The 26,037-nt window shown below is 36.3% G+C and overlaps 1 protein-coding gene across 2 annotated transcripts in view; it reads left to right on the top strand.

Annotated features, from left to right (window-relative positions):
• Positions 1-26,037, top strand: part of FUT8 (fucosyltransferase 8) — a 316,809-nt gene that overhangs the window by 249,403 nt on the left and 41,369 nt on the right. For both annotated transcript variants that reach the window (XM_040226276.1, XM_040226277.1), the window contains exon 8: positions 3,532-3,769. In XM_040226276.1, coding sequence (XP_040082210.1) covers positions 3,532-3,769 — 238 coding nt within the window. The remainder of the gene's footprint in view (positions 1-3,531; positions 3,770-26,037) is intronic.

Here is a 26,037-nt window from a genome sequence, read left to right as displayed (position 1 = left end):
ACATTTACTTAGCATTTCAAAAACACAATAAATTATATGTTAAAGGTTTATTTTAAATGCAGTTTTATTCATAACCCTTTCAGTCCAACTGAAAGTGGTTTTTCCTCCTTCTGTTCCTTAATTCCTTGTTTACCACAATTGTAAAACATTTAAATTGTCTACTATTGTGGTTATTTGTGTGTATAATTTCTTATTCTATTGGATTGTCATATCCTATGTTTCCTTGTATACATTAAGTGCTTAATAAATATTTATTAAATGAACAAAGTTTCACCTATCCTTGATCACACAGTGATAATCAAGGCAAAAGAAGGGAGAAGTAAGACTCTCTCCCAGGGGACTTTTGGGGGAACATTTTCATTCTATATTTCCCCATCTCCCACTCACCAGCAGGAATTGCTTCTTAGTGAGTCTCCATCTGCTGGAAGTTTATCATATTCCAAGTGTGTGTATGTGGTGTGTGTGTGTGAGAGAGAGAGAGAGAGAGGAAGGGAGATAGGGAGGGAATGAGAGAGGGAGAGATGAGTGGAGGGAGCAGCGTGAAACCGTAAGGAGGGGAAAAAGCAAAAGAATTACAGCATAGAACAGAATTATCTGCCTGCATTTTGGCATTTCTAGTAGAGAAATATAGAAGAGAGTGCATTAGGCACACAAGAAGCAAACAAAAAACAGATTTTATCATCAGAAATAGCTACCCTGATAGAATGATAACATGATTAAAGTAAAGCTTTTAGTAATGAAGCCCTTCTCTATATTCTTGCTTACGAATAATGCATACACACTTCAAGTTTTTTGCAGACATCAACAGAAAAGTCTAAAACCAGGATCAGTAGTAACTGACAAAGTCTGTTTGGTAAGAAATTTGGAGATTATGTATATGAATGTATGTATGTATAACAATGGCTCTGTTTTCACGTTTATAGAATTCCATAAATCTCTTTATTTGTTGCTACTTTGTAACAGTGGTGGATAACAAAGACTTAGCTCTGATAAGGGGTTTTCTTATATAAGGTTCCTTTCCATTAGAATAAGTCCCTATCCATCTCAGAGTTGTTGCTTTGTTTACCTATTATATATCTGCTTTTTTTTTTCCTAGATATTTATTCTGATGAGTCTAATCTTGTGTTAGAACATAAACTTTTTCTGTTTCTTTCTATCTCTCTCTTTTTTGTGAATGTTTTATGAACAAGACCCTTTGAATTTTGCAGACTTTTAAATGTCGTTTTGGTTTAAAAAAAAAAAAGTGCTATAGCTATGAGTCTTTTCAGTGTTTTATCTAACTATTGTCATTCCAAACAACCATTCATTTTCTCTTATCACTCTCTGCCTTAGAGTCTTCCATTGGTTACGCGTATATGTAGACCTTTCTCATTCCAGAACCAAACATAATAGACTTTTTTCCCTTTCTCTGTGTTATCTTTGACATTACAGAAGGATTTCATATATTCTGTCACCAGCTTACTTGGAGACACATTAAGACTCTTGAATTACGCTTCATTTCATAAATTATCCTCTTTTCCTTAGACTTCAGTTCTTGAAACATTGGGTTCTAATTAAACTCTTTTCTCAAGAAATACAGATATATTTTTTAATGTAGATGTGAGTCTTCTTTTCAGCAAAAAAATCTACAGTTTGAAAACTAAAGGTCAGATGTTTTAATTATTATATTCCTTTACTCTCTTTTTTCCTTAAAAAAATTAAAACTAATATAAGATATAATATGGAAAACTGGTTATGAGGTATGTGGGATCTCTGTACTAACTTTGCAATAATTCTGTACATCTCAAAGCAGTTCTAAAAGAAAATGTTTATTGAAAAATATGTGAAGGACATTTTCATTGATATGAATTTCAGAAATATTCAGGATGTTTTATTTCTTACAAATCATGAAAAATCTAACAAATGTCAATACTCTTTGCTCTCTTAACTATTGAATTAATAATAAAGCTTTGAATCAGTTTGAGAACATTATTTACTCCCAGATCCTTGTATAATATTGTAAGAAAGTAAATGATGAATTGGTCTCCCAAGATCAGACTCCCTCTGTTCCTCTCAAATCTTCCGTGGCTGAAGTGGGAATCTTTATAGCCTGAGGAGTCTGTCCTTGAGTTCAATCTCAAGCGAAGAGAATCAGCAACTCTAGAACTTGATTGAGGAGACAGCATTGACCACATCTTGCTGAGTTTTATCTGGACTCTCTTCAATTCTTAAGGGCTCTAACTCTTTTACAAGACTCTTGATGGTATAGGTTCTTCTTTCATCGGAAAGGACTAGCCTGCAGTGGCCCATCTGAATATGAAAGATAATTCTGAAAGTAATTGTGTGTTACATTTTCCCTTCTTAGCTTTTTTTTTTTCCGAATCATCTTATAGCCTAATCATCCTAGCTTTTGTTTCTAGGGCTCTACTTGACATGACAAGTATGATGATGACATGACAAGATGATGTCCCTAGAAAATAGTTGTAGATTTGTGGTTTGGCAACTGCTTTATTAAAGGCTGATATAAATTGAGAACTGATTACCTTGCTTATTGCTATGTGGAAGAAAAGATGCTGTTCCTAAAGTACCCATTCTTTCTCTCCCAGATCTGCCGATAGAACAGCTTGAAAATTTTCTCAGGCTAAGGAGTCCTTGTCAAAACAGATTTCTATTTGAAGAACTAAGCTGCCTAGGGTATTTACAAGTAGCCCAAATGAAATACGATGGGGCTGAAACCTTAGAATGGGAAAAAAGAATTTTTCACATTTGCTTAACCCCACTGGACCCATTGTTAGATAATACAAATAATATTAAAGTGTTTAACCACTTGCTAGTCATCTTATATCAAAGTATGTAAATAAGAAAAAATGGCTAGCCTGATTAAAAATTGGCATAACACATTATCAATATATCTGATATAAAGCATGTTCTACGTTTTATTTTGAAAATTACCAGTAGCATCAATTTTGTTTTCTTAAAGTCCTATGACTGATATTTTTAAACTGTTGAACTCATATCCTTTTACAGTATTCAGTGGCTTTACTTCAATAATGAAAAAGTCCATTTTGTTGGTGACATCTTGAAATCTGGAATAGGTAGCATTATTAGATAAATTATAGTTTTTCCTTTAAGATAATTTGAGTTTCATCTGTGAAGGTAATAAGCTCAGAATGCTGAAGTGCAGCTGGAGTAAACTATTTTCCTCCTTTTATAAAGATTTCAATGTGTGCAGCTTTGAGTTCAAAGAGGATCATACTTGCATGTACCGAGTGATAGAGAAGTGAAAGAATATTATTATTTTTTTATGTAACTTCCTAATTTCACATTTGTTGGTGATGTTTCCGAAGTAACTGGTCTTTTTCACTGCCATCTCCCAAAGTATGCACATAAAATTTTCAGTGGATTGTTTGAAATCTAATCTTAAAAGCTGAATTCCTTGCTTAGTAAGATATACTGAACTGGTCCTGGATTTTTGACAGTTGCCACCTGTAAAGAGAAGTTAACCTCTCCATACAGTTTATTGTCGCCTTTGTTTCTCTTCCTTACTGACAGAATCCCAAGGACTGCAGCAAAGCCAAGAAGCTGGTATGCAACATCAACAAAGGCTGTGGCTATGGCTGTCAGCTCCATCACGTGGTCTACTGCTTTATGATTGCATATGGCACCCAGCGAACACTCATCTTGGAATCTCACAACTGGCGCTATGCTACTGGAGGATGGGAGACTGTGTTTAGACCTGTAAGTGAGACCTGCACAGACAGGTCTGGTGTCTCCACTGGACACTGGTCAGGTAAGAAGCCTGTGCAACTTGTCATCTCTCTGGGTTGAACTGCTGCATAACCAAGTTATCAGATTTCTACTTACAACTGTATGGATTATAGTATTTTTCTCTGCATTGTGAATACTATATATTATCCAGATAAAATCTGGAATAGTAATATTTTATTCACAAAGGGTTTCATGATAAATGTCTTATTTTTTGGCCACACCACACAGCATGCAGGAATCTTAGTTCCCCAACCAGGAATTGAACCTGTGCCCTCTGCCATGGAAGTGCAGAGTCCTAATCACTGGACTACCAGGGAATTCCCTCATGATCAGTTTCATCTCTAATGTTCATTTTTATCTGGATCTAGCAAAATCACTAAGTTTTTTCAAGGAACATAATTTATTCTTTCAATGATGTACCTTCTCTTTTTGGGGTGCTTTCACATTATTGTACTCATTTGATCCTCGTAATTATAACATAGATTGCTGGTTCTCAAACTTCAGCATGCATGAGAATTATCTGGAAAGCTTATTAAAATACTATTTTCTGATTCAGTAAGCCTGAGACAGGGCCTGAAATTTGTATTTCTGACAAAGTTTCCAGGTTCAGAGACCATACTATGAGAACCACCTAGACAGTGCAGGTACCTTTATCTCCATGTTATAGTTGAGGACAATGAAGCCTAATTTGTTTATGTGATTTTAATTTTATTCAGGAAACATTTAATGAGGAACAATGAGTTTAAGGTACAATGCTAGGCTTGAGAAGAGATGCAAAGATGAGCAAGAAATTTCTCTCCAAGGACTTGGTGATAGAAGGGATAGAGTATAGCTAGAGTTTCTTACCACTAGTGTTTTACTTTTTCTTCAGTGATGATCTTTAAATAAGGTCCAAAGTTGGGCTGCCTTTGTTAATATCTTTGCTGTATCTTTTGTAATCTTGGGCAAGTAAAGTTAACCTAGGCCTTCATTTCCTCACCCGTAAAATGAAGAGTAGCAATTAACTTAGCTCTCTGAGTTGTTGATAGGATTAAATACACTAATATTTGTAACGCACTTAGCACAGCACGTGACATATAAGCTCAGGTAATTGTTAGATGTCTTTAATGGCATATTCACCGAGGGCCAACAGTGTGACAGATACGGAACTAAGTGATTAGGTGACATGCGTAGTAAGTCAGTACGCTATCTCTGCACTCACATCTTAGGAGAAGTCCAGTGTTTTTCAAAACGCTGAGGCATTTCAGTTAATAGAATTTCTTATGGAGCTGAGCACCTTTTTTCACACGTTAAAACACTAGATGTGGAAATAAGGAGCTGTGTCATTGGCAAAGTGAGTAACTTTAGTTCCTTTGTTTCTTTTGGCCTCCTTTGGGAAATACAAGTAATACTTCACAGAAATGTCAAGAAAGTTAATTGGGTAATTTCTTCTATAAAATGCCTTAAGTTGCTCTATAAAATGTCCTTTATGGATCTAAAGTATCATCTTGTGATAAGAATTTTGTCTTCTTTAGGAGCCTTATTCTGTATATCAGCATTTGTTTTTTCCTTGTAGCTCACTTCGAATTTTAAAGTGAACCTCCTAATGTAAAACTTGGCTGAGCTTTAGTTTTGAGGTTTCCTCTTCCCTTGATCCAGCTTCTCAGGTCTCTGGGTGGTAAAGAATCCGCCTGCCAGTGCAGGAGACACAGGAGGCGTTCAGTCCCCTGGAGGAGGGGACAGCACCCCACGCCAGTATTCTCGCCTGAAAATACCGTGACACAGGAGCCTGGTGGGCTTCACTCCATGGAGTCACAAAGCGTCGGGCACGGCTGAGCGACCGAACACACACGCACTTCCGTTGATCTGGTCTGTGGTTTATAGCTGGTACAAACAGATTAGGTGTCAAGGTTAGGGAGATACAGAAAAAGCAACTCTTATCCGTCTCACTGTGGCTTTTTCATTTTGTGTACTTAGTTCAGTTTCAAGCTTCTTTGATTGTGGAAGCATATAGCCTGCAAAGAATAAGTTTCAGTGTTTCAAAGGAGAGGTAACTTTATGAGTAGCAGTCAGTTAATAAAAAATGTGAAAAGTTAGCCTCACTAGACTTACCGATTTGATACATAGGTTGGCCATGCCAATATGCTACAAGTAGTTTTTTGGTTTGTTTGATTGTAATCCTTCCTTATATATTTTGTAGTATGTAGTGGCAACTATAGAACATGAAGGTTAAAAATATAAAATATGGAGAAAGGAATGGCAACCCACTCCAGTATTATTGCCTGGAGAATTGCATGGACAGAGGAGCCTGGTGGGCTGCAGTCCATGGAGTCGCAAAGAATTGGACATGACTGAGTCATTGAGACTTTCACTTTACTTTGAACAATACCTGTTCTAGTAGACATGATATTATTGGAAAAGAGTCTGTAGTGTTTTTACACATCTAAAAAACAGCAGTTAGAAAATGTAATTACTTTTGCACAAAAAATATAATATTCTCAGAAATAATAATTAAGAAAAGCTAAGGACGACTACGCTGGAATTATAAAGTGCTATAGACAGCCAATAAAGACGGCCAAAATAAATGGAAGAAAAATAAATATATAAAATAGACAACTAATGAGAACCTACTGTACAGCATATGGAAATCTGCTTAATGCTCTCTGGTGATGTAAATGGGAAGGAAATCCAAAAAAGGGGGTTATATATCCACATATAGCTGATTCACTTTGCTGTACAGCAGAAAGTAACATTGTAAAGCAACTATACATCAATAAAGTATTTTTATGTAAAGGCTTGAATTTGAAACATTCAGAATTTCTTCGTGTTACAGTTAAACAGACTCTCAAAATCATCCTTACTTTTTTATGTGGACTCTAAGACCTGGTAGATACTAAGTGGCTTATCCACAATCACACAGCTTATAAATGACAGAACTCTGGTTAATACATTCACTCTACCTACCTCCAGTCTAAGTCCTTCCTAGTACGCTACTGTCAAATGCCTTACCTAGCAGAATAATGATTAGAAGCGTAGAACGGTTTTTAATGTCTGGGAACTAAATAATATGATGAATTTAATAACTCTATCCTCTTTCCTCCCTCTATCCTGTAACTTTTCCTGAATCTTTCATATAATTTTAGGTACTGAAGAATTACCAGTGGTATTTTCTTCTTAGTAATTTGCTGTCCCTGATTAAAGAAATCATTTTATTATGGTATCATAGAATTATAATTTTAATTAAATATATCTTTGCTTTTTCACTACAGATACTGTATAAAATCATACATCTTTCTTCATGCTAATGAATTAACCTATGCCTGTTGGACACCTTTAATTAAATGAGTAGTTATTTTCAATGTTCTTTCAGAATTCATTATAAGTAAAATAATTTAGTTGCTAATCTTATATCCAAAAGAAGAGGTTTATTTTACAACTTGGAATACCTTAATTTTTATGAAAAGTATGATTGCCATCCACTTTTATGTCTGTTTATATACACTATCTATATATGTACCTTTTGGAGAAACCTATTTCTCCAAAATTAGAGAAATCAGAGTGAATTTTAATAAGCTCCTTGACAGTAATCCTTCAGCTAACCATAAGTCAACTAAAGCTGTTATTATTCTGACCTGTACAAAGATTTTTAGGATATTATGACACGACTGCCATGAAATTATTGCTGTTTGTACTCACTTGACACAATGTGCCTGCAGGTGGAATTTAGTGATTTCTGTGCTAATCTGTCACCAGTATAGAAATTAGTATCCACATTTGAGCATTTGAATAGCCAAATCATGGCTTGTTGTAAGTTCAGTTCTTTGTTTTTCTCCTTCATTTTTTTTATATTTGTGTATGAAACCATATCCTTTGTAGTAAAATGCTGCTGTTTAGTTGCTAAGTTGTTTCTGACTCTTTTTGACCCCGTGGACTATAGCCTGTGAAGCTCCTCTGCCCGTGGGATTTCCCAGGCAAGATACTGTAGTGGGTTGCCATTTCCTTCTCCAAAAATTTGGTTTAGTGAAGCAAAATATAAAAATTATGCTTCCAATTGAAAATAATAATCTTTCCTTGTTACCTACAACTGTCATGTCGGTTCTAAAGTTGTTGATAAAATGGTCAGTTATTTTTCTGTATCGCAGAATGTTTCCTAAACCTGAACTAACTACATGTAATAGGCTTGATTCTTCCAAATAGATTCCTTATGATATTTTAGAATGAGAATCTTGGCATTTAATAGTTTGAAGTATCTTTCAACAGTAATTGATTTGTTAAATTTTGTTGACTGTTTTAGGCTATGTATGACTACCAGTTTCCAAGATACTTTTGTAGTTGCTGTTTACTCTTGAATACATTGATTTAGCATTAGGGAACTTAAGCCATTTAAACTCAGTTCTCCATTTTTTTTTTTTCCCTTCATGTTCAGATTAGCAATTAAACCATTTGGGTGTTTTGCATTTCCTTCTCTAGTCTTTCATTGTCATAAATTGAACTGAATTACTTAATTTGATAAATCTAATTGAAAAACTTTCTTTTTTAAAAAATTTATTTATTTTTTATTTTACTTTACAATTCTGTATTGGTTTTTAAATGAAAATAATGACTAGTAAGAAACAGTGCTTATAAATATAAAAAAATTTAATGCCCTAGAGGTATCTGATTTAAGTGTATGTTTGGATAGATTGCTGCTTGCTGGATAAAGTTGGCTTAAACCTCACATTCAGAAAACTAAGATCATGGCATCCGGTCCTGTCGCTTCATGGCAAATAGATGGGGAAACAGTGGAAAAGTTGGCTGACTTTATTTTGGGGGGCTCCAAAATCACTGCGGATGATGACTGCAGCCATGAGATTAAAAGATGCTTATTCCTTGGAAGGAAAGTTATGACCAACCTAGACAGTGTGTTAAAAAGCAGAGACACGACTTTGCCAACACAGGTCCGACTAGTCAAGGCTGTGGTTTTTCCAGTGGTCATGTATGGATGTGAGAGTTGGACTGTGAAGAAAGCTGAGTGCCGAAGAATTGATGCTTTTGAACTGTGGTGTTGGAGAAGACTCTTGCGAGTCCCTTGGACAGCAAGGACTATGTACTCTCTGGTCAGCCTGGGGGAAAGGCAGACAACTAGAACGAACAATTAAAATTTATTGTGACATGGGTAAGTCCTTACTACTCTAAAGTACATATCTAACGTGTATTTGGGGGTCTTCTGCCTAAGGCCCCTTACCTTGTGCTCAGTCATGTCCAAATCTTTGTGACTCCACCGACTGTAGCCTGTCAGGCTCCTCTGTCCCTGGGATTTTCCAGGCAAGAACACTGGAGTGGATTGCCATTTCCTGTTCCAGGGGATCTTGCTAACCCAGGGATCTAACCAACATCTCTTGGGTCTCCTGCCTTAGCAGGCAGATTCTTTACCACTGGGCCACCTGGGAAGCCTAAAGCACTTACATAATGCTGTGTTTCCTGCATTTTATTTAAAATTTGCATAATTGTTGTCTGTAGGACAACAATTTTGCATTACCATTTTATGTAGAGAGAATAGGAAGGTAATTTAGTTTTCTACCTTGGTTGAGCAGTTTTTTTCCAATTATATTAGAGATGTAATTGACATAACATTTTATTAGTTTGGTAAAGTGTCTGTCTACAATGTGGGAGACCTGGGTTTGATCCCTGGGTTGGGAAGATCCCCTGGAGAAGGAAATGGCAACTCACTCCAGTATTCTTGCCTGGAAAACCCCATGGACAGAGGAGCCTGGTAGGCTACAGTCCATGGGGTCGCTAAGAGTCAGACACGACTGAGCAACTTTCCTTTATTAGTTTAAGATATACAATATAAGTTTAGTAAAAATCTATCTTCTCACATGGCTAGAAATGTTTTTTCTTGTAATGAGAACTTTTAAGATTTACTCTGTTAGTTACCTTCAACTCTACAATACAGTATTGTTAACTATAGTCACCATGCTGTATGTTCAGTTCAGTTCAGTCGCTCAGTCATATCTGACTCTTTGCGTCCCCATGAACCGCAGCACGCCAGGCCTTCCTGTCCATCACCAACTCCCGGAGTCCACCCAAACCCATGTCCATTGAGTCGATTATGCCATCCAACCATCTCATCCTCTGTCGTCCCTTCTCCTCCTGCCCTCAACTTTTCCCAGCATCAGGGTCTTTTCCAATGAGTCAGCTCTTCACATCAGGTGGCCAAAGGATTGGATTTTCAGCTTCAACATCAGTCCTTCCAATGAATACCCAGGACTGATCTCCTTTAGGATGGACTGGTTGGATCTCCTTGCAGTCCAAGGCACTCTCAAGAGTCTTCTCCAACACCACAGTTCAAAAGCATCAATTCTTCTGTGCCCAGCTTTCTTCACATCCAACTCTCACATCCATACATGACCACTGGAAAAACCATAGCCTTGACTAGACGGACCTTTGTTGGCAAAGTAATGTCTCTGCTTTTCAATATGCTGTCTAGGTTGGTCATAACTTTCCTTCCAAGGAGTAAACGTCTTTTAATTTCATGGCTGCAGTCACCATCTGCAGTGATTTTGGAGCCCAGAAAAATAAAGTCAGCACATCCTCAGAATTTATATATCCTTTCCTTTTGGAAGTTTACACTTTGGACCACCATCACCCCTTTCCCCCAACTTTCCCTGCCTTCACCTCTCTTTACCTCTGGCAACCACCAGTCCATTCTCTTTTCCAATGAGTTTGTTGTTTTTAGATTCCACATGTAAGGGAGATCATGCCGTGTGTGTGTTTCTCTGACCGACTTATTTCACTTAGCATAATATCCTTAAGGCCTGTCTGTGTTGTTGCAAATGACAATGTTTCTTTCTTTCTCATGACTGAATAATATGGCATTGTATGTATATAAAAATGTGTGTGCATGTATATATACATATACATGTGTGTGTATATATGTATTATTTTCTTTATCCATTCATTCACCAATGGACGTTTGCGTTGTTTCCAATGGCTGAGTTATTATAAATAATGCTGCAGTGAACATAAGGGTGCAAATCTCTCTTTAAGATAGTGATTTCATTTCCTTTGTATATATACCCAGAGATGAAAGTGCTGGATCATATGTTATTCTGTTATTAAACTCTTTAAGCAAATACCTCACTAAGGTTAAAAGGAAAATCTTTAGCAAGCTGAGACAAATTAAATTATACTTTAACTTCTTCCTGTGAAACTAATATTTGTGACATTTACAAAACTACTCAGATGTCTATTGAAGTCATCCAAATAATCTTAACAAGCTTGTGTCCTTAACAATGGTTGATCTCAGATGGACTGATTGATAAACTAATGATATGGTTGATAATCTATAGACATAACCTGTTAGGATAGAGTACAGACCATAGTATTTTTACAGTAGTATTTTCAGCCTTTGGTGATTAAGTAGAATATGAAATAAGTGCATTTAAAATTTTAGATCCCTTGTGCTGTAAAAATACCTTTATTTCTCCATTTAGGTAATGTGAGGAAGAGGAGAGGATAGTTGTCTATGAGTTTAACTGTGTCTCATCTCAGTTCTGTTGTTTTTAGCCTTCTGAACTTAAGCAGTTGATTATCACTTCTGAACCTCAGATTTGCTTTAATAAAGCCCATGATATTCAATACTTATCTCCCTACACACTTTTATGGGACTGTAGTCATAAAGGAAAGTGATTAAAAGCTATAAAAGGTATTAAGATGATTTTCACACAGAGTTTCTTTTCACTGTCTATGTTTGGTCCCCAAGTTTTAAAACAAAAACGTTGTAGTGGAATATATTATTAGATTATAATTTGCAAAAATAGAAAAGTTATCCTTTATTCTGAGATGAAAACTAGGCCTTTATAAGGACTTCATAGACAGTTTTCCCTTTTAAAATTATAAAATTACATGGAAAAATTGAAAGAGATCCAGAGAGGAGAAATAACTTCTGAGAATAACCTATAAGCACTAGACTTGCTCTGCAATTAAACATAGTAAAATTCTGGACCAGTCAGATAGTCTCTCTGCAGTTTCCTTAATATATTTTCTATACCAGTATACCTGAGATAGAAGGTATACTCCTTCCTATAACAGTGGCTCACTATAATTAGTGATTTTAAAATTGGCTGTGTCTGTGGGAATGGGGTGGTGGTATAGGGAGATGATCTGAAGACTGAGCAGCTATCCCTACTTCAAGACTCTAATAGGTCTCTCTGCCCTACACCCTGCTCTTTTGAGAACTACTAACTTAAACACATGTCATTTGCAGGTACATAAAGACTTTCATTTCAGCCTTTGCAAGACTTCTTTTGCTGTTCATGGTCCATAAAAGAAAGAAAGATTTTTGTCTCAGGAATATAAAATACCAGTTAGAATATATGTGTGTATCAGAAGAACTCAAACTACCTTTCCCTCTGATACTTTCTTATCTTCATCTTAATACCTGCGGAGAGAAAGGAATCTACGGTATCTTATTTATAGTTACGAAATATGGGAGTAGAGAGCGGAAGCTTTGTCCACACAACAGTTTTGCCCAGAGTGCGCCCACGTCTTAAACGTGGCTGTTGATATTTATTTCCATGTTTGTCCTACAAATGCTTCTTATGTTGAGATATGAGTAAACATGGAGAAAGTGAGTCAGAGGTTTGCAAACTGCCAGGATAAATACAGTACATTTTTCTGGCCTGTCAATTTTATTTGCTGGTATGTAAGCTAAATCATTTTCACATGATAAAACAGACAGGATATATAATGGTATAAAATGAAAATTTTGATAAAATATCAAATTCAATCCATAGGTTTAGTCCAGCCTTCAAATCCTTAGTAGTAGAAGTTTACCCTCCTTTGCTGTTGGGAGCATTTTGAAGAAAACTTTAAGCAGTACCATTCTGTTGGGTTGGCCAAAAGGTTTGTTCACATTTCCCTAACATCTCGCAGAAAAACCCAAATGAACTTTTGGCCAACCCAATATATTTGCATTTTTTTAGCTATTTATTTTATCTTGAAGGCAATTACAGACGACAGCAGGGCCTAGGTCTTCTGGGTTATTTACACAATGCCAACCACTTGACCAACACACAATAAATGTAATGAAAAACCAAAATCCATCTCTTGTGCTGGTGGTGGTTTAGTTGTTAAGTCATGTCTGACTTTTGTGACCCCATGGACTGTAGCCTGCCAGGCTCCTTTGTCCATAGGATTCTCCAGGCAAGAATCCTGGAGTGGGTTGCCATTTCCTTCTCCGGGGGATCTTCCTGACCCAGGAATCGAACCCAGGTCTCCCACATTGCAGGCTTCTCTTCTGTATCCTGGTCCAGTTTGACTATACTGTGCAAGCTGTGTGAAACACTTTTACTAAATTGTCATTTTTTTAAATGGTCTGTTGCTAAGAATGAATTTTTTTAGCAATGTATCCTGCCCCTTTTGTACAAAGATCTGGCAGAATGAGTTCAGAGATGAAAAGAGGTATGCTTTAGGAAGCAGAAATACCCAATTAGCATAAGAAGTCATTGTGGAGTGGAAATAATTTCATTGGAAAAGTTTTTGAAAAATCCTCTTAAGTCTCTTTAGAACCTACCCAAGTTTGCTAGAAATAGAATCATCCAGGCTCTCTAAATTTCCCATGGGAATGTCTGGGGCCCTGACCTTGATACCTGTATCAGAAATTATCAATGGTTTTGTAAGTACTCATACACCTTTTATATTAAAAGTGTGTTCTTAAAATTTGCTGTAAATTGAATTGTTATAATTAAGTTATGTTTTAAATATTCCAGTGGGACTATGTAAGGAATTCCAAAGGAAATCGTTTCATAAAGTAAAGACTCTTTTTTTCTAATATGAGCTCTTAGTCCCCTGGTTTGTTGATCTCTCTCTCTTCTTCTCCCTCTCATATTCTCTTTAAAGTGCAATCAATTGATTACATTGTGATAAGAGTCTTATTTGTTTACAGTCTGTAGATCACATGCAAGTTTAGAATGATTCTATAATTAAGATAATTGTTGAAATGCTAAATAAAGCTAAATGCCACCTAACTCTTTTGGCAAGTTTTACATGCGAGAGCTCTGGGTATGACAGAAATCTATAATTTCTTTCTCTCTCTTCCATTGGTTTTTATAGATTATAGACTAATTCCATGGAGTCAGAAATAGTAATAGGCCATCGTCTTTAGTGGAATTATACATATGTGAGTCACCTTCAAAAGCAGGGAAGTGCATTAGTCACCATGTAAAAATTTGAGTGTTTCTAAATGTTAAAGGGAATAAGATACAGCCTCTGCCTTTTAGGAACTTGGATTGAGTATGTTAAAACAGAGATCTGTAAATGTGATAAAGGTAGGATATGTTAAGTATCGTAAAAAAGGTTTGGAATTTTGTGGGTCATCAGAAATCAGAGAAACTTTCTGGCTGAAGCATTAAAGATATCACTGGGAGTGAAAGTTATGACCAACCTAGACAGCATATTAAAAAGCAGAGACATTACTTTGCTGACAAAAGTCCATCTAGTCAAGGCTATGGTTTTTCCAGTAGTCATGTATGGATGTGAGAGTTGGACTATAAGGAAAGCTGAGCGCAGAAGAATTGATGCTTTTGAACTGTGGTGTTGGAGAAGACTCTTGAGAGTCCCTTGGACTGCAAGGAGATCCAACCAGTCCATCCTAAAGGATGTTCTTTGGAAGGACTGATGCTAAAGCTGAAACTCCAATACTTTGGCCACCTCATGCAAAGAGTCGACTCACTGGAAAAGACCCTGATGCTGGGAGGGATTGAGGGCAGGAGAAGGGGATGACAGAGGATGAGGTGACTGGATGGCATCACCGACTCAATGGACATGAGTTTGGGTAAACTCTGGGAGATGGTGATGGACAGAGAGGCCTGGCGTGCTGCGGTTCATGGGATTGCCAAGAGTCAGACATGACTGAGCAACTGAACTGAACTGAACTGGCAGCGTAAGCTGGGCCTTTAAGGAAATGGAGAAGGGCATAGTCTGTAGGAACAGATCAGTGTCTTTGACTTGGAATCCAAACTGGTTCTATGTACCTTCAGTTCAGTTCAGTTCAGTCGCTCACTTGTGTCCGACTCTTTGCGACCCCATGAACCGCAGCATGCCAGGCCTCCCTGTCCATCACCATCTCTCGGAGTTCACTCAGACTCACATCCATCGAATCAGTGATGCCATCCAGCCATCTCATCCTCTGTTGTCCCCTTCTCCTCCTGCCCCCAATCCCTCCCAGCAGCAAAGTCTTTTCCAATGAGTCAACTCTTTGCATGAGGTGGCCAAAGTACTGGAGTTTCAGCTTTAGCATCATTCCTTCCAAAGAAATCCCAGGGCTGATCTTCAGAATGGACTGGTTGGATCTCCTTGCAGTCCAAGGGACTCTCAAGAGTCTTCTCCAACACCACAGTTCAAAAGCATCAATTCTTCGGTGCTCAGCCTTCTTCACAGTCCAACTCTCACATCCATACACGACCACTGGAAAAACCATGGCCTTGACTAGACAGACCTTAGTTGGCAAAGTAATGTCTCTGCTTTTGAATATGCTATCTAGGTTGGTCATAACTTTTCTTCCTAGGAGTAAGCATCTTTTAATTTCATGGCTGCAATCACCATCTACAGTGATTTTGGAGCCCCAAAAAATAAAGTCTGACACTGTTTCCACTGTTTCCCCATCTATTTCCCATGAAGTGATGGGACTGGATGCCATGATCTTCATTTTCTGAATGTTAAGCTTTAAGCCAACTTTTTCACTCTCCACTTTCACTTTCATCAAGAGGATTTTTAGTTCTTCTTCACTTTCTGCCATAAGGGTTGTGTCATCTGCATATCTGAGGTTATTGATATTTCTCCTGGCAATCTTGATTCCAGCTTGTGTTTCTTCCAGTCCAGCGTTTCTCATGATGTACTCTGCATAGAAGTTGAATAAGCAGAGTGACAATATACAGCCTTGACGTACTCCTTTTCCTATTTGGAACCAGTCTGTTGTTCCATGTCCAGTTCTAACTGTTGCTTCCTGACCTGCATACAGATTTCTCAAGAGGCAGGTCAGGTGGTCTGGTATTCCCATCTCTTTCAGAATTTTCCACAGTTTCTTGTGATCCACACAGTCAAAGGCTTTGGCATAGTCAATAAAGCAGAAACGATTCAAACTGATACTGTCTTTAACAGCACTTTATATGTTCCAAATCACGCTGTTTGTTGTTACTATCACTTTGGTTTTATGAGAACAAAGCAGAATAGCATAATTGGGTCACGGGATTTCAGCAGGGCTTCTTTTAAGAAACTTTAACAACCAATGTTAATCAAACTTAGAAGTATTTGATGGCTTCTTGTGAAACTCGTTGAGAAATGTAAATGAAAAGAGAAGAGGGAAATTATGATAGAGTAGCAAGGTGAAGACATCCACCCCCTCCTTTACTCATCCTCTCACTGAAAACCAGTTCAGCTTCACTGCGGTCCCAGCCCAATTGAACATCATTCCTGTTCCTCTGGGTTTTATTTCATTGGCCCAGTGAAGTCTCACTGTATGGGCTGATTAGGGACTAGGAGTATGCTCCTGTCAAGGAGACCTAACCTTTTTCCCTTTAGTTTGGAGGACTGTGTTGCCTTCTTAGCTAAAGCCATCGCTGACCCCAGTCACAACCTTCCTGAGAAAACATTAGTCTTCTATTAGTTCTTTAGCTCTCCAAGCTGATAGATGATGATTTGGGGAGGGAAGAAGGGGATGTGGAATAAAACATGCTGTCTTGGAGCTCTGATATGTAGGTGATGCTAAGGGAATCAAGAATTAATTTATTCTTTTAATATTAAGAATACTGCTGCTACTGCCGCACCTTGTCAGTCTTGATCCATGCAGTTCAGAATACCTAATATTAGGGTTGACAGAAGTAGACGTTGCATTCTTTGTCCCCTGTTTTTCTAGATTATATTCAGTACCAACCACGGTGCCACCCAAATTGAGCGACTAACACAAATTGAGATGTTAGAATATATAGAGCAGTCCATAGGCAGCATCCTTTAGAAATGTCTGGCCAGTAGTACCTGGATTTACTCTAGAAGGTCAGATGGTCTTTTAAGAATATGATATCTGCATTTTAAAGGGATGTGGTAGATCTGTTTCAGAGGAAAGATTGTCATCTTATGGCTTGTCATGAATGACCATTTTAGAAGCACCCATTTGTATTATATGTTAATAAGTGGACATTTAGTTCATTCACCTACTGTGTCTATTGTACCTTTGTATCATCATTCCCACATTGATGGACATTTAAATTATTCACGTTTTTGCCATTATAAACAGATATATCTTTGAATACCTTTGTGTATGTTTCTTTGTTCATATGTGTTAGTTTCTCTAGGGCAGTGCTTATCAAACTTTTCTACATCATACTGTATGTAGAAGATATTTTTCCTACCCGTATTATCTCCTGAGAGATGATGACATATGGCAAAGCCACAGAGTTCTCTATGGCGGAGTGTTACAAATAAAATCTTATACTCTAAAAGAGAGGCTAGGAATCAGTCGTCCTCAACCAATCTCAGCCCTCTACCCGTTTTGCAAATAAAGTTTCACTAGAACATAGCCACATCCATTTGTTAACATATTGTCTATGACTGTATGACATAGAGTAATAGTATCAGCTTTCAGACTACAGTGGCAGAGCTGAATAGTTGCAGTAGAGACCATCTGGCTGCAAAGCCTAAGTAGCTTTTTACAAAAAAGTTTGCTGACTCCTATTCTAAGATAATAATTACCAAATACATAGTTTCAACGATTGTAAACTTATGAATAGATTTTCTTTGTTTGGTCTTTTTCATGTACTTGTTAATTTGAGATGAAATCAATTTATAGTAAACAGATCTTAAATGTATAATTCAGTGAGTTCTGATAATGTAACCAACACCTCAGTCTGTTCAAGTCTTTTCTAATTCTTAAAATTGGATTATTTTTACTTTTTATTTTTAATTTATAGGAGGGACGTGTGTACTCTAGATACAGATTCTTTATCAGAAACATAATTTACAAATATTTTCTCTCAGGGTTCATTTTCTTAACAGTATCGTTAGAAGATCAAAATTTTTAACGTTACTAAAATCCAGTTAATTGATTTTTTTTCTGTGACTATATAAATTAGTGCTTTTTGTGTCCTAAGAAATCTTTGCCTATCTTAAGGTTGCAAAGATATTGTTTTATGTTTTCTTCCAGAAGCCTTATGTTTTTAGCTTTTATGTTTATGTCTGTGATCCCTTTCATATTGATTTTTGTGTGAAGTGTGAGGTAAGGGTTGAGGTTTATTGTTTTCTATATGTTTATCCAGTTGTTCCAGACTTACATATTGAAAAACTGACCTTTCAGTTTCAAATCATCTTGGTGCCTTTGTCAAAAATCTATTGACAATTTATGGATCTATTTCTGTGCTCTCTCTCTTCTGTTCTTTTTATATCTGTCTTAACTCCTTAAGTTTTTATCTTCCATCAAATATTTTGCAACATATTGATTGGAAAGCTGTACATGTGCCTAGAAGTGTGTTGGTAGGTCATAGTGAAGTATATTTATCTTTAAGTTATCTTCATATCCCTAATCTCTCTCTGTCTCCTAACTGTCCCCTTTGCTTTCAGAAGCTATTCCCTTTTAATCCATTCTCCACCCTGCCAGCAGAGTGATAGTTCCAAAATTAAACATGACTTTGTTTCTTAAAAGCTTCCATGGCTGTGCAGTTTCTAGAGAGATGCATATTAACTCCTTACTTAGAAAACATAAAATTAAGCTGCTTCTTCTGTACTGCCCGCTTCTCAGAATTTGCCCTGGATTCCTGGTCTCACCAGCCCAACTACAAATTTATTCCTTCAAACTTCTGTGTACTTTTATGCTGGGAACATACTTATTCTTTCTAGAAACTCTTTCCTCTATTTCATCCCATGAAATCCTGTTTATCTTTTAGTATCACTTCCTTTGTGATCTTTCTCTCCAATTGACCTCATGTTCTCACTTAATATAGTCTTTAAATAGCTTGTTTACTTGTCTATGTAAGTATATTGTGACTTTTTTAAGATTCTTGTTTGATTTATTCTGTCCCCTTTTTACCTAATAATGCCTACCCAATAATTGTTACTCAGTTGTTGTGGAGCCTTTTTTTTTTTTTTTTTTAAATTAAATCACCTCTAAGCAAAATGAGGAAGCTTCCCTCATAGCTCAGTTGGTAAAGAATCTGCCTGTAATGCAGGAGACCCGGGTTCGATTCCTGGGTCAGGAAGATACCCTGGAGAAGGAAATGGCAACCCACTCCAGTATTCTTGACTGAAAAATTCCATGGACAAAGGAGCCTGGCAGGCTGCAGTCTGTGGGGTCGAAAGAGTCAGACACGACTTAGCAACTAAACTACTCAGTTCAGTTCAGTCGCTTAGTCGTGTCCAACTCTGCGACCCCATGAATCGCAGCACGCCAGGCCTCCCTGTCCATCACCAACTCCCAGAGTTCATTCAGATTCACGTCCATTGAGTCAGTGATGCCATCCAGCCATCTCATCCTCGGTCGTCCCCTTCTCCTCCTGTCCCTAATCCCTCCCAGCATCAGAGTCTTTTCCAATGAGTCAACTCTTCACATGAGGTAACTACTACTAAGCAAAATGATCCTTGAAAAATGTTACTTTCCATTTACAGTTATATCAACTAAAGGAAATATAACATGATAATGATTATATTATGATTCTAATCTATATGATTCACAGGCTCTTGATGCAGAGCACATGAGATCACAGGCATGGTAATGTTTGGAAAATGTTTTTAAAATATGGTGGCCTAATTGTTGTTATACTGAAAAAATGCTAATTTAAAAAAATAGCAAAGTTTAAAAGTACTTCATGGACTAGAACGTTTTCCTATATGAGATCTCAGCTATATTGTGTGTGTGTCTGTCTCTTTGGATATCTTTGATTCAGTAAATATTTATGGAATACTTCCTCAGTTCAGGTATTATGAAAGCAATATTACATACAGCAATAGCTAACATTTAGTGAACGTTAAAACATAACAGTGCTTAAGAACTTTGAATATGTTATGTTATTTAATATTCACAATAAACCTTTATGATAGGTGTCATCATTATTCACATTTTATATAGATTAATCATTTGCCAGAGATAATAAATCCCCAGTCTGACCTCAGAACCTGAAAATTTTGCCATTCTCAGTGTAAATAATTAAGACAGAGCCCCTGTTCTCAAGAAGCTTTCAGTCTAAAAAGATTAACACAAACATTTTTCAAAATTTGTTTCATGAGGCAACATGTGGTTAGTAGTTTATAAAGATACAAACAAACCAGGATAAAACCTTCCCAAGACTGGGAGGTATGGTCAGTCCAGCCAGAATAATGAAAAAAAAATGGCATTTGAACTGGTCTTGGAAAAGCTGTAAAATGACCAGAAATCTTAGATATAGAATTCTGCACACTTGAAGTGCTTGGAATGATGTGTTGTTTTTTTTTTTTAATGCTATGTGCCTATTATATCTTACTTAGAGCAGTGCCAAAGTATCAGAACTCCTGGGCATCATTTCCCCTTCTGCCCGTGATTTGCTGAGTTATGTGGAAGAGAGCATTAAACCATCTGCTTCTCAGTTTAATAGAATATGACTGAAAAATCAGTTGGATAGCTAATTATGTTGTGTTTCTCAAGGGACTCCAAATCAAATTTGATAGAAGATGCTTAGATGCAGGTATTTTTTCAGCTATAAAGGTATAATGTTTGTGCTTTAGTTATATAAAACCTTACATTTTATATTCATTCACTACTGCCATTGAATAGGTCAAACTGAAAATCAATGTTTACATTCAGAGTAATTGCAATTTTTGTGATAGGTTTTGTATTTATAGGAATTCAACACATAATTTTATAACTCATTAGCAACAGTTTGTGGCAAACAATAAATAAATGTAACCATGCTTTTGAAGAATATCAGCAAAAGTAATTAAGTTAATATAGAATTGCTTGTTAGGAAATGTTTTGATTAAATTGAGGATGTGACATAGGATTAACATTGTTATTATTACTCGACCCTGTGTTACAAATAGTGCCAAAAATATAAACAGTGAATGTCACCCTGAAAGATTTGTACTTTTTAAATTAAACACACATGAAAGTATTAAACTACATCAAGAGGTGCATTTTCTGCTAATGTAATTTAGAATATGACGTTAAATTATCAATCAAATGGTTGGATATGGGGGAATTTTTTCAAAGAGAAAAAAGGATAAATTGCTCCATGTCAGTTGAACAGTATTCCAGACACCAAAAATAAAGGCAAGGGAGGCATAAAGATTCCCTAATTTTGTAGTATCTGCAGATGGGCATCCATTATATGAATAGTAAATGTTATGTCTATATTTGTGACATTTTTAAAATCTGATAATAGCTTTAAGCTCCTTCTTTTTCTGGGTCATTAATGTTAATATGTTAGTATTGAACTAATTAATGTATATATGGACAAATTACTGTTCCCTGGTCTGCTGTGAATAATTTAAATGTTTCTCATTTCATTAAATGAAATCTGTTCTTTGAACTTTTTTTTTTTTTTTAGCCTGGAAAGAAATATACGTTAGTGATAAATAGCAATTGTGGTTTCTATGTTCTATGTTGATATAAATGTTTAGAATTGGTTTTATATAAAACTGTATATTCAATGGCATTTTCAGTTGTTTAACAAAAAGACTAATACATATTTTAATATAACAACTGTAATATGTCCTCAACTATTTAAACATGTTTCTCTCTGTTTTAGTAGCAGAATTATCTATGAATTTGAATAAAATCAGGAGTGGCCAAAGATACATAAGAAAACTCTTACGTAAATTGATGCATTTGCCATACCATTTCTTATAGACTGCCTTGCAGTTCTATCTCATTGAAATGAATTGCCTGGGTCTTTAGAGTATGCTGAGCAGATTAAAAGGAAAGGAGGGAAAAGAATCATTTGGGAAAAGTTTGAATGAAATCTTTGCATTGTGGCTAAGAAACAGCCTGAACCCTCTATCTTGTTATGTCATTCTTTAAAATAACAGGGAAATAAATGATTCCACGAGCTGTATTTTGAGAAAATTATCTGTTGTCAAGAGCAAACTAACATTTTAAAGTTATTGCCTTTTTAGTATAAAACATAATATGTTGTTATTCAATTCCATGTTTAATTAGTTTAGTTTGTAACAGAGACCACAGGTAAGAGCTACTTACAAAAAAAGCCTTTGATTTGTGGAATTTTTGAAAGGCCATTTCTTGTTCTCCTATCCTTTCTCTTTTCTGTGGTTTGATTAGTGACTACCAGAAATAAGGAGAAGGTGAAAAGCTCAGGCTCTTTTTTTTCCCCCCTTACTTGTTATTTTACAGTCTCTTTTGTTATTGGAATGAGAGACAACATATATTTTCAATCTCCCAAATTAATTAGAAGAGATATGAATATAGATAATATTAAATGGCAGATATGCAAAAAGTCATTTTCCCTTCACTTTGAATAGTTTTATGCCATGCTATGGTAACCTAACCCCAGGGTACAGAGATGATGTGCAGAGGCCATAGTCCACCAAGTGGATAAGACATACCTCAAGAAACAGAGAACTTTTGTATTATTGTTGCATGATAGTGAACAGCTGTAATCTCAGTGAGCTTGCCCTTTTTGGCAGCTGGCTTTATGTAGCATTTTTAAAAATTGCATGCTCTTTGCCTCTGGTGCCTGGCATTCTTCAATTAAAATTTTAAATGTATTCTTATCATCCCTAACACAAAGCTTACTTATGCAGCCCCAAATCTAGCCTGAGACACCTGTTCTTGAATCCATTTTTTTTTTAAAGTTCAGTATGAAATAAATCCATAGCTAAGTCGTGCTGGAATTAAAGAAATCATACATTATTTTAGTGGAATCTGATCAAGCTACTTAGATAGGCTTAAGTGAATGGCTGAGGTCTATTAATGGGTATGACATTATTACATGAAAGCCATTTCAATGAAGGATTAGTGTTGTTAATTTTAAGAGTTGTTTTGTTTTATTAACAAGAGTCTGGAGACAGTAAATAAAGGGGCTTGATTATCTCCTTGATTTCTTTTAAGCCTCAAAATTCTATCAGTTAGCAAAAAGGAACTATTATAAGTAAGGGCAAGTTTTTTGTGTCTGTTTGCCATAGAAGAAAGAGAAAGCTGTTTTTCCACTTATATCAAATTATAGCCTTCCTATCAATATTGACCAGAAAATTCTTAAAGTCGTGAACTTGAAAATATCTACACTGATGTAGAAATTAAATACCTCCAGATAGAACAAGTTTCTTCCCAGGGAAGAGGTTTCAGGTAACCTGTGACTCATACTTTATTGAATTTAAGCTGCTTCTCCACGTAGCCTTCCAGTTCAACTGAAAAAGCCTTTGATTTAATAGAACACTCTCTTTGTGCTTGTAATTTGTGATAAGTTTAGCCTTCATTAGTTAGTTAGAGGTTTCATTGAATCCTTCCCAAGCCTAACTCCCTCTTCATTCAAAGGAAACATCTTATCTTTTCTCATCATTAATAATCTTTAATAGGTTCCATGATACCTCTCTTTTTAAATTTTTAACGCATTTTATCATTTGTTCTCTCTAGAAAACAACACCAAGGGGAGGTAGCATGATTTTTAATTAATATAAAACAACAAAAAAGGATTAGAGATTGTGTTAACTGGATAAAGTATCAACAATTAGAATTTTCTGGGTATAATTTCATCTGGATCATATTGTTGTTCTCTTAATGCTAAATTTATTCATTCTACTTGACATAATTACTTTAAAATAATTTTTAAAATATAGTATGTGTATTTTAGTCTGTTTTGAATGCCTTTATTCTTTAATTTATAGGCCATTTCTTAGAGCAGTTTTAGGTTTATAAAAATATTTATTAGAAAGTACAGTGTTTGCTCTTTTTCCTCCCCTTATCTCTCTCCATGGTCCAGTTCCCCTATTATTAACATTTGCTCTGATGCAGTATATTCATTACAATTGATGAACCAATATTGATACATATTATTAACTAAAGTCCATAACTTACATTGGAGTTCAGTCTTCATGTAGTATAGTTCTGTGAGTTTTGCTAAATGCATAATGTCTTGAATCAACCATTACATAATCATACAGAATAGTTTCACTGCCCTAAAAATTCCATGTTCCACCTATTCACTCCTGTCTTTACCTACCATCTCTGCCAATCACTGATTTTTCTGTCTTTATTATTTTGCTTCCTAGAATGTCAAATAGTTGGAATCATATGTTATGAAGTCTTTTCTGATTGCTTTTTAAAAAATGAAGGGTTCCTCCGTGTATTTTTGTGGCTTGACAGCTCCTTTGTTTTTATTGCTGATAATACTGAATTGTGCGGAAGTACCACAGTTTGTTTATCCATTCACCTATTGAGGGACGTCTTTGCTGCTTTCAGTTTCGGCAATCATGAATAAAGCTGGCATAAACACTCATGTCCAGGTTTTTGGGTTGGCATACATTTTTAACTGATTTGGTTAAAGACCTAAGAGAGGGATTGCTACGTTGGATGGTGAGCCTATGTTTAGCTCTGTAAGGAACTGCCAAATTCTTTTCCAAAGTGGCTGTGTTAGTCTCCTCAGGCTGCTGTCACAAAATACCACAGACTGGGTGGCTTAAGCAAAAAATTATTTTTTGCAGTTCTGGAGGCTGGGAAGTCCAGAATGAAAATGCCAGCAAATTTGGTTCTTCTTAAGAGTCCTCTGCCTGTCTTGTGGGCAGTTGCCTTCTTTCTGTGCCCTTATGCGATAGAGTGAGAAATCTCTGTTGTCTCTTGTTCTTCTTAAGGGCACTAATCCCACCGCTGGGGCCCTGAATCATTACCTAGTTTAAACATCATTACCTCCCAAAGACCCTACTTCCTAATATCATCACACTGGGAGTTAGAGCTTCAGTGTATCAATTTCGAGGGGACACAGCACTGAGTCCATAATAGTAGCTTTACCATCTTACATTCCCAGGAACAATGAATGAGTTTCTGTTGCTTCACATTGTCCCCAGTGTTTGTCACTTAGATTTTAGCCATGGAGAAGGCAATGACACCCCACTCCAGTACTCTTGCCTGGAAAATCCCGTGGACAGAGGAGCGTGGTAGACTACAGTTCATGGGGTCGCAAAGAGTCAGACACGACTGAGCGACTTCACTTTCACTTTCAATAAGCATGTAATGGTATCCCGTTTTGATTTGCAATGTCTAATGACCTCTAAGGGGCTTCCCTGGTGGTGCAGAGGTTAGAGTGTCTGCCTGCAATGTGGGGGACCTGGGTTCTATCCCTGGGTCGGGAAGATCCCCTGGAGAAGGAAATGGCAATTCACTCCAGTATTCTTACCTGGAGAGTCCCATGGATGGAGGAGCTTGGTGGGCTACAGTCCACAGGTCGCAGAGTCGGACACAACTGAGCGACTTCACAAAAAGAAAAAAAAAAGACCTCTAATGCTGAACACCAGTTCATATGCTAATTCACCACCTATACATCTTCTTTGTTGAGATGTCTGTTCAGTTCTTTATCCATTTTATCATAGGATTGTTTTCTTATTGTTGAGTTTTAAGAACTGTTTAAAATTTTTGGATATAAGTCCTTTATCAGATATTTTCTTCCATTTGTGGGTTTCATTTTATTCTTTTAACAGTGTCTTTCAAAGAGTAGAAATTTTTAATTTTAATGAAGTCCAGCTTTTCAATTTTTTCTTTTATGGATTGTGCTCTTGGTGTTAACATCTGAAAACTCATTGACAAACCAGAGACCACTTAGATTTTTTTTCTTCTCAAACTGTTTTGCATTTTACATTAGGTATATGATCTATGTTGAGTTATTTTTTGTGAAAAATATAAGATCAGTGTCTAGATTTTTTTTTTCATGTGGGTATGCATTTGTTCCAGCACCATTTGTTGAAAAGACTGTCCATTCTCTGTTGGATTACCTCTCTCTGCTCCTTTGTCAAAGATCAGTTGACTTTATTTGTGTGGGTCTGTTTCTGGGCTGTTGTGTTCCATTCATCTGTTTGTGTATTCTTTCACTGGTACCACAGTCTTGATTACCGTCACTTTTTAGTGAGTCAAGTAGTATCAGTCTTCTTTGTCCTTTTTCTTCAACAGTGATGGCTATTTTGAGCCTTTTGCCTCTCTATATAAACTTTAGAATCATTTTGTTGCTATTCAGAAAGTAGTATGCTGGGGTTTTTATTGGAATTTTGCTAAATCTACAGATTGAATTGGAAGAATTGACCTCATAACAATATTTCATTTTCCTATCTATGATTTTCATTTATTTACATATTCTTTGGTTTCCTTTTTCA

Source organism: Oryx dammah, unplaced genomic scaffold (assembly GCF_014754425.2).
Source record: "Oryx dammah isolate SB20612 unplaced genomic scaffold, SCBI_Odam_1.1 HiC_scaffold_26, whole genome shotgun sequence".
Classification (NCBI taxonomy): domain Eukaryota; kingdom Metazoa; phylum Chordata; class Mammalia; order Artiodactyla; family Bovidae; genus Oryx; species Oryx dammah.
The sequence above is the reverse complement of the archived record's forward strand: the minus strand, read 5'-3'. Positions and strand labels throughout refer to the sequence as shown.